This window comes from Corticium candelabrum, chromosome 19, assembly GCF_963422355.1.
Source record: "Corticium candelabrum chromosome 19, ooCorCand1.1, whole genome shotgun sequence".
Lineage (NCBI taxonomy): Eukaryota > Metazoa > Porifera > Homoscleromorpha > Homosclerophorida > Plakinidae > Corticium > Corticium candelabrum.
Genome location: NC_085103.1, coordinates 198,257 through 207,981, shown reverse-complemented (window position 1 = coordinate 207,981; position 9,725 = coordinate 198,257). Strand labels below are relative to the sequence as shown.

The window sequence follows — 9,725 nt, the reverse complement described above, 5'->3', positions numbered from 1 at the left end:
GTTTGAATCGTTCGTAGTGTATGTAGGTAATTTATGTGTACTTGTACATGTGTTACTTTTAGCTGTTGGATTAGTTTATTATGCTTGGAAGGGTACTGTATTCTCTGCGTAACTTTCCTTTTGTTGTTTGGATTGTATATAATTTTGATGCCATAACCCATTTTCATGTGTATTTGTGTAGCGGCAGTTCGCTATATTTTTATTCTGTTGTTGTGTAAATATCCTTGATCAACTCTCTATTTGCCACTGCATGGCAATATTTTGCTTCTTGAGTCATGCATTAACGCAGGGAACCTTGCATGGCTACTGTCTGTTGTAATCATTTTCTTCTAACTTAAAACTTTTGTCTCATGTCGGCAGTTGAAGGCTAGTGCAGTGTTGATATAATTTGGAGTCAGGTTTCTCTAAGCAACTCCCAACTTGTTGACGTTGTTTAATTTGCTCTCAAGAATTTATGTAAAGATTCCGGTATGTCTTACACAAATGCACATTGTACAGACAGTAGCCTAGTTCATTTGCTTACAGCTTGTGTACACAGTCTCAAAAGTTGTGGACATTTACGCAAAAACATTCTCTGATAGTACTAGCAGCAGAGGTTGGTTTTTAGCTATTGACTGTACTGGTGTGTGTGTGTGTGTGTGTGTGTGTGTGTGTGTGTGTGTGTGTGTGTGCGCGCGCGCGCGCGCGTTGGATGTGAATGGTGGTGCCCAGAGTTTGAGTTAATACCATTTCCAATACTCTATTGTTCCATCGATTATCATTATTCCATCTTTTGAGTAGCTTAATTGCCACACCAGCAAGTGGGAAAAGCATGGCTACAAGACTGGGACGTCGGACGATGGCGTCTCTTGCATCTTCTCTCACTTGTTCACCCACAAAGAGCATCGACAAAGTCGTGGAAGAGGATTCTCCTTTGGTACTTTGCTTCATGGAATGTCAGGTCACTCGTCGATGTTGACTGCCCCAGAAACTGTGTACACCTGTAAGCGGTATTTAATTAGAATCAAAGGAAGCTATTCAGTACACAAATGCATTGATATGAATGGAAAGACTTTTTTGTGACTTTGTCTTTGTCCTCACTGAAGGGGTATGTACTATGTCTGTGTAGGCGGAAGCGATACAGGAGAAGGTGCTATCTAAGGGATGATAGTGCGTGCATACAAGGAATTTGCATGTGAATATGCACAAGGGTTAAGCCAAACTGTTATACTTATTCTAATAGTCAAATTATCATACAAAAGGAAATACTGCAAGAGTTAAAATTACGAGGTTTTAGTTGCATTTTGGTTGGTCAGACTTTGTCATGTACTATTTTCTAAGTTTGATTCTCTATTATATAGAAGTACTAGTTTGTATTTGCTATATGTCATAAGTTGGTTTGATTGCATGTAACTTTCTCGCTTGTTGACTTCTCTTACTTATTTTGTGCTGTTATAGTTTCTCCACATCAAGACTCTACTTTCTTACACACTGACCCTATGAACATAGTTGGGTTTTGGATTCCATTGGAAGATGCAACAGAGGAAAACAGCTGTCTTTGGTTTATCCCTGGTTCTCATAAAAGTCAGTAAAGAAGTGAATAATTATGGTTGTGAAATTTCTGAGTTTTTATGGTAGTGACTTTCTTGGCTTGGCTTCCTCCATGACATTGGTTATGTAACACGAGGGACAGCACCTAGTCACTAACCTTGAATGACATATACTGAGTATAGACAACTTGCAACTAAGCCCATAAGTGGGCGTATCCAACTCCCCCATTTTGGGTGTATGAACGCCACATCTGCTGCAGAGGAAGAAGTTTTTTGTTAGAATACGCTCGCGGTCTTTCCCAGGGACAGAGGCAGAGATATTTAGGTAAGGTAGAGAAATTGGGATGCAGCACAGATCCGTGCTTGGTCTGGAATTGTATTTCTTGCACTCACTTTGTTCGCTTCCGTGCATGTCTTGCAGCGATATTTACTGATATTTACTGTTTCTTAGTCGTCAGAGATCACCTTCCAGCAGATGATACGCAGCAAGCCTTCAAAAGGATATATGGATATGTTTGGAAGGATGAGCTCGCTTTGCTAGCATCCTAGCTAGAGCTGTGCGATGCTATACTGGGGCATGTTTCTTTATTTCTTTTCTGCTTTTCTAGAAGAGGTAGAGCAGCAATTTTCAGAAGAGGGCAGAAGAGCCATGCCCACTAAAAGCTGTCAGAAGAATGACGAGTAGAAAAACAATTGGAAGAGGCACAAGCATGCGTAGTAGACTCGTCAGTCTGATTCACAGTTGATGGACAAGACTACTGTTAGAGCTGTTGTAACTGTGTGTTGTCTACAGTTCCTAACGGACTGTCTTTACCATCGCCAGACCAAGATCCGGCAGGTGTCAACAGTATGGGCGCCTGCAACAAACTGGCTTGCGAATCACTAGGATTCCACGATTCCGGCAAAGAGGCACTACCTGTTAGCACATCTATCACGGATTCAATGCTGTTCCCGTACTCTCCCGACATCCGTTTTTAGAAGAAATGCGCATGTGTTACCTCTTCCTCTTCTAAACCTTGTCTGTCACCTTTGAAGAGGAATAAAGAAGCAGTCACAATACTCTACTGCTCTTCTAGTCTCTTCCAGAAGAGCAGAAGAGAATAAAGAAACACACCCCTGGTAGGACACTGCTAACGTAGTGCAGTCGTTGACCCTTTAGCTGTGAAAACAGCACATGTTTTCAGCATGCCTTTACTGTTTTCACTTCTGAGGAGATGTAGGTAAATAATAAGAACAGAGGGTATATAGGTCACGTGACTGGAGTCGTTGGATGGATGGCCTACAAATACTACTGCAGTCAGTGCAGCTTTGACCTGAAAGCGCAGTGTAAGAATTAACGTCTAATCTGATACAAAATGCGTACAAAATGAGCTCTGCAGATGAGACTATGAGTTGACGCCTGGTAGCATTCTTGCTTTGGCAGCTTCCCATTGCTTTCTTCTCTTCACGTCTGTCGGAAAGTGATGAATACTGTAATGTAGTATGGTCAGAAGCTGGAGTTTTACTACAGAGACAAATTTGGCCGATATCGGACTCGTCGTCTTTGAGAAACGCTCCAACAGACGGACACACAGACAGACAGACAGACAGACAGACACCTCTCCTTTATATATATAGATATAGATAGATATCATTATAGTTTCATTACTGCATTTCTTAGAACTTTTCTACTATACAGGTTTTGTGTATCTAGTTTCCTCAATTTGTTAGCAGAGTCTGTGCCAGGTTTTGATAACTATGCATCTAGTAGACTACTGTGTATTTATTACATGATGTAGATATACGATTGTATGCTGAGAGTGTAGAGGTTGTTGCTCATTAGTCTAGTCTAGTAACTGTACTGATCAACGTCGAAATTATATATATATATATATATATATATATATATATATATATATATATATATATACAGGTCCCAATCAGGACCAACTCTACTTTTCAGTGCTAATCTGGCTATCAACATTCTTGCATTAAGAAGCCACAATTTGACAGAAAGTTGCTGGTGCAATTACATACGTGCTGACTGTAGACAAATTGTTATGAAATGGTGTTCTACATGCAATCACTTGACAGTCAGACTCCTACTGACAGAGTACAGTCACACGTTATATATAATTTGACACCCTCACTTTCTGATTAAGGTACAAATGAAACCACGATAAGCTGCCAGTTGGGTTAGTTAGACACAAACGTGGTCGGAATATCGAGGTTTGACTATGTCCATTTCTGTGCTTTGAAAAGATTAATAGAATAAGAAGTGCGGATTTGTAAAATTGATTGTTAGAGTTTAGTTTCCAGTTGATTTTGCATATGCATACATGTTTGCTAAAAGTAAGCGTTGATTTAATAGACTGTTGCATTGAAGACTAATGTTGTCTAACCAAGTAGTATCATTCCACACTGAGTAAGTTTTGTCATAGGTTTGTCTGGCCCCATGGATCGAGCTTTGTTTTCTAATTTTGTTTGTAATCTGACATTATCAAATAGGTAATTCAGTAGTGGCAATTACTATTGGTTTTGATGCACTTTCTTCATGAAGCTACTGAGCTCATCCTGTTTCTCGGTTACAATAGATGGCATCTCTAGAAGATTTGTTAGAAATCCCATTGGGCCATCTCCTCCAACAATAATGACTGGTTCAGACCCTGAATTTGACAACCACAAATTTGTAGCTGCTCCTGTTATGAAAGGTTGGTTTGTCTACAACTTATATTTTGTGAATAATACAAATTCACATTTATTAGGCTCTCTTGTTCTCATACATGGGGAGGTTGTTCACAGGAGTTATGCTAATAGAAGTAAGAAGTCTCGGCATGTATATACATTCCATGTTGTCGAGACAGCTAATACAACCTACAGCAAGGACAATTGGTAATAATATTATATGTTCATAAACAATGGCATGATGAGTGTTCTTCTCTAGGTTGCAGCCAACTGAGGAATTACCATTTCCATCGTTGTACTAATTAAGCCAACAATTGCAGCCAACTGAGGAATTACCATTTCCATCGTTGTACTAATTAAGCTAACAATTGTCAAATCAGTTTGTTGAATTCAATGAGACTGAATGTAGCAATACTCGATAGCAAATTTTGCGATACACAGAATTTGATTGACCCTAAGTATGCATGCATGTGTCTACATATGCATCCTCTAAATATGAAAACACATATCTTCAATAAAGTTGATATTCTAAGTTGATATGTTCATTTATAGATTGAAAGATTCAGAGTTTCTCAGTAGTGCTGGAACTTGAAGTGCAAGCAGATGCATATTTTCTGTTTATTATACGTTGAATTAAATTAAGTTACCATTTGAAACTTATAACATTTAATACATGCCCGTTAGCCAGTTGCTTGGGACAATTATATTTCTTGCACGTGATTGCTGAATATAATCAGGGTACGGTAGTACCATCTATGTAGGATTGCCTTGGTTACGGAGCGTTGTGGGGGTGTGGTCATCTTTTTGCACGCTTAGAAAACATAATAAATGAAGACTTAAATTTCTCAAAATTAACGAAAGAAATTTTTTGAACGCCGTGTACTATACCCTATTTTTGTTTTGGTCACTAATCATCTAACAACCTAGAAAGCAGTTGCTAGCCTCGGAGACCCATGCGCCAACTTTGTTCTTTTCTCCACTGACATCTCTTTTTGTACGTTACATACGGCTGTGAAACTTGAAAAAACGCTTTAGAATTACCCGAACTCTATTTTTTTGGTGACCAGAGAAACCGAAATCAATGCTAAATCTCACAGCATTGATCTTGAATGACGTGCTCCAAGTATATTACGGTAATTAGATTTAGTGATATAGTAATATAATCAAGCTCTATTACTCTGCATTTTCAGTGGTTCAGTTAGAATTGAAGAAGTATGGTGTACACACACACACACACACACACACACACACACACACACACACACACACACACACACACACACACCTGTTGTAAAGGTCTATCATACTATTCCGGTTACCTTGTAGAAATGTTTCTGTTGCCATTGCTTTTTGTGTATCGTTTGCTCCAAGTTGGGGTGTAACAAATCTAGACGTGACCGTAATTTGCGCCCCATTAATAATTCCGCAGGTGATATTCCTGTCATTGAATGCGGTGTAATCCGGTAGCTGAACAACACTTGTGTCAAGCGATATGTCAAGGTTCCTTGTTTTGCTAGGGACAGTCATTTCTTCAATACTTGTAGTACAAGTACTGTTCTTTCCGCCAGCCCATTACTTGACGGATAATACGGTGCTGTTTTAATGTAGTCTATATAGCTATTCCATTCGATTTTACAAAATCGGTAAACTCTTGACTGGTGAATACTGCCCCATTGTCTGATACCAGTTTTTCAGGAATTTCATGCGTTGAGAAAATTTTCCTTAACTTTCCCCCGTAGTTTTTGTTGTCGCTGATTCTACAGGTTCTACTTCAATCCACTTCGAGTGTGCGTCAATGAGTATACGAAACATTTTCTTAGCAAGGTCCAGCGTAGTCCACGTGCACCCTCATCCATGGCTGATGAGGCCAAGACCAGGGATGCAATGGAGCTTTGGGTGTTGCATTCCTTGTCCCCATCCAGTCCTGGCCACCAGACTATTAATTGTTCTGGCTAAGCCTTTCATCGTGCCACACCAGGATGACCGGCATTTAACTCTTCCAAAACTCGTTTCTGCCCTTGTGGTGGTACAATCACCCTGTACCCCCATAATAAGCATCCCTCTTCTATAAATAATTCACTTGCTCTTTCCCAGTAAGGAGTCAGTGATTCCATTAGTGGTTTACTGGGCCAACCATGATGAACATAATATTGTATCCTAGAGATTTTAAGGTCTTGTTCTGTCCATCTTCTAACATCTCTTGCCAGTACTGGTGACGATTCCAGTTGCTGTAAAAATTGAATTGTCTCTGGTTGTTCTTCCTCACTTGTCGAAGGTAGTTGTAAGGCTAGTCGACTGTAGGCATCTGCATTACCGATGTCCCGGCCTGGTTTGTATTGCAACTTATAACTGTAACCTGATAGGATCATGGCCCATCAATGAATTCTCGCAGATGCCATTGGAGGAAGAGGAAAATTTTCCCCCAACAATCCTACCAGTGGTTTATGGTCTGAGACTAAGCACAAACTCTCTACCAAACAGATAATGGTGAAATCTTCGTAGACCAAAAACTACTGCCAATGCTTCTCTTTCTACCTGTGCATAATTCCTCTCCGTTTTCGTCAGTGTTCTCGATACAAACGCTACTGGATGTTCTTTTTCGTCCTTCTCTCTCTGAGCCAATACAGCACCTAAACCGTTCGACGAAGCATCACAAGTTACGACGGACTCTTGCTGTGGATCGAAACGTGCTAACACTTTGGCTGACACTAACAGTTGTTTTGATTGGCGATAAGCTCGTTGTTGTTCACTTGACTTCTTTTCGTAACAGTCTAGGTAGTGGAGCTAGAACTGTTGACAAATTCTGTAAGAATTTGCCATAATACGATAGCAATCTTATACCCCGTTTACACTGGCAGTCGAGAACGTTCTCGAGTTCTATAATAGTTCCCAGTAGCAGTGTAAACGCTCTGTTCCCGTCGCGTTCTGTTCCAGAACAGAACCCAAAGAAGAGTGGTTCCAGAACCATTCCAGAATAGTTCCAGGTGGAGTGTAAACTCTCCCGCACCCCATAACAGTACCGACGCAAGCGCAATTCTTCTTGTAGTTTCCCGGATATCGCTATGGCGGCGTGGAGTGATGATGAAACGATGAAACTCATCGAATTTTGGGGGAGGACTCTATACAACGGCCCTTTGAGTGTAGCCATAGGAACAAAGATGTATGCGAAAAAATTGCTAGGGACATGGAGGCTGCTGGCTACACTCGAAGCCAGAAACAAATTTCTTTCAAGCTGAAGAAACTAAAGTATAAATATCGTACAGTTGAATAAAGAACACGGTGACTCGAGACATAGTAACGTGCGTTATCCAATCAATCACATGACGGCTACAACAAGAAGCGTGCGTTACGTCTTTCTCTCCTAAAGGTCTGGGAGTTCAAGGACATCAAGGCGTCAGAACGGCTAAGCTGGATGCAGTGTAAACGGACGCCAGAACAGCTCCCAGAACAATTCTCAGAACTGTTCCAAGGAACTGTTCCCAGTGTAAACGAGGTATTAGGTACGCTTCTAATTCTGTAACGTTTGTGGTCCGAGTGCTTCCGTAATTGCCTGAATTCGTCTCTTGTCCGGATGTAACCCTGTCCCGTCAATGATATGTCCCAAATACACTACTTCAGATTGCATGAACCGGCATTTGTCTTTAGTTAGCCCTAGGCTGGGTTTACATTACTAAAGACGTAAGGAGGTGTCACGTGCTCCTTACGTGCTTTGCGTTTTCTGACGTCCTTACGTGTTTGTTTACATTAAAACGCCGAACGCAAAAACGCGGAGACGTAAGGAGACGTAGCCTCGTCCCCAGACTCACGTGAGCCTGGCAGTGTCCGGTTCCCGTATGACACTTTCAGCCTCCCGTGAGTCTGGACTCACCGCGCCTACTTTCACACACTTACTTCACTAAGTGTCACCCCACGTCATAGTCTTGGCACCCCACGTGACTAAATAGTACGTACGTCACAAACTCAATTAGCTTAAATCTATCTAATGTGTGACCCAGCAGACTGTGTATCACGCCCAAGCTTCCAAACAGCGCATGGTGACTCTCCACAGTGAGTGATTCACCACGTTCACGCTATCCAAATCTCAAGACGACTTCAGCATGTGGAAAGGTGAGTGTATTCCTAGCTAAGTTATTGTCCCACTCGCGTAGACTGGCGAGCCTGTCAAGTCTAGTTACAGCGATCCGTACTCCACGTGTAGTTCACTCGTTGTTTGTGCGGACAAAGATGTCTTTTCCCCATAGAATGGCCCTGGAGACTTCAAGTTTAATCTCCCGAAAGTCATCATAATTGAAAACACGGAGAGCGGACTGCAATTCCATGTCAATGTGTCTCTTGTTGCCATTGCGCGCCCTACTGGCCATTAGAGTCTGTGCACTAGCAAGGGCCATGCAGATAGCGGATGTGCGACGAAACAACGAGTGAACTACACGCGCAGTCCGGATCGCTGTAACTAGACTTGGCAGGCTCGCCAGTCTACGCGAGTGGGACAATAACTTAGCTAAGAATACACTCACCTTTCCACATGCTGAAGTCGTCTTGAGATTTGGATAGCGTGAACGTGGTGAATCACTCACTGTGGAGAGTCACCATGCGCTGTTTGGAAGCTTGGGCGTGATACACCGTCTGCTGGGTCACACATTAGATAGATTTAAGCTAATTGAGTTTGTGACGTACGTACCATTTAGTCACGTGGGGTGCCAAGACTATGACGTGGGGTGACACTTAGTGAAGTAAGTGTGTGAAAGTAGGCGCGGTGAGTCCAGACTCACGGGAGGCTGAAAGTGTCACACGGGAACCGGACACTGCCAGGCTCACGTGAGTCTGGGGACGAGGCTAAGGAGACGCAAGTAAATAGACTCGGTTTCTATTCTTGCGTCTTGCGTCTCCTTTTTTATATCAACCTGACTTGTGGGGTAATGATAGTTCCGTATTTCTAATGGAAGAACGTCTAATTGAGAACGTTCGTTTGTATCATTGTGTTTTTACATCGCAGAGTCACATTTTCTCTATCAAATTGTGATAGGCTCCTTGCTGAAGCCTTTTGGCAGGAACTGGAGCGACCCACTCTCTCTTCCTTTTTCTCTGTTGTCGTTTAAGACACAACGCAAGCGCCAAAATCGAGGTTGCAATAAAAAAAACTTCTTAAAAATTTGTAGCGTGCGTTAAATTATGTTGTTGAAAGTCACAAAAGGCTAGCGCGTTAACCAGAAGACGCAAGACTCAAAACATAAACGCAGTTTTAATGTGAACAGAAGAAAGGTGCAAGGAGACGCAAGACGCAAAGACGCAAGACGCGAACGCAAACACGTAAGGCTTTGCGTCTTTAATGTAAACCCACCTTAAAAACGCGTTTTAGCGTTAAGATAGGCTCTCTAGTGCGCAGTATCAGACAACAAGCTGCAATGCCCGGCTTCGCCCAGGGGACAACACATGCCAGATGCTAGTCTCGTACCAGACCCTCTTGCGCCGTCGTGCCCGGTTCCCGTACAACACGACAATGCCTGAGAGGGTCTGGGATCATACCGCCTGCCG

The 9,725-nt window shown here is 42.1% G+C and overlaps 1 protein-coding gene across 1 annotated transcript; it reads left to right on the top strand.

Annotated features, from left to right (window-relative positions):
* Positions 1 to 6: 6 nt before the first annotated feature.
* LOC134194986 (phytanoyl-CoA dioxygenase domain-containing protein 1-like) lies at positions 7 to 4,730 on the top strand. The gene is made up of 5 exons (XM_062663976.1): positions 7 to 1,190; positions 1,438 to 1,563; positions 4,103 to 4,219; positions 4,274 to 4,400; positions 4,453 to 4,730. Exons 1-5 carry the CDS (start codon positions 1,181 to 1,183, stop codon positions 4,493 to 4,495), a joined length of 423 nt encoding a protein of 140 aa, XP_062519960.1. The 5' UTR covers positions 7 to 1,180; the 3' UTR covers positions 4,496 to 4,730.
* The last annotated feature ends 4,995 nt before the right edge of the window (positions 4,731 to 9,725 follow it).

What these genes read in the sequence shown, in the direction of transcription:
- LOC134194986 (XM_062663976.1), top strand. An exon ending in AGCTGCTCCTGTTATGAAAG is followed by an intron (nt 4,220 to 4,273) that starts GTTGGTTTGTCT and finishes CACATTTATTAG; the next exon opens with GCTCTCTTGTTCTCATACAT. An exon ending in ACCTACAGCAAGGACAATTG is followed by an intron (nt 4,401 to 4,452) that starts GTAATAATATTA and finishes GTTCTTCTCTAG; the next exon opens with GTTGCAGCCAACTGAGGAAT.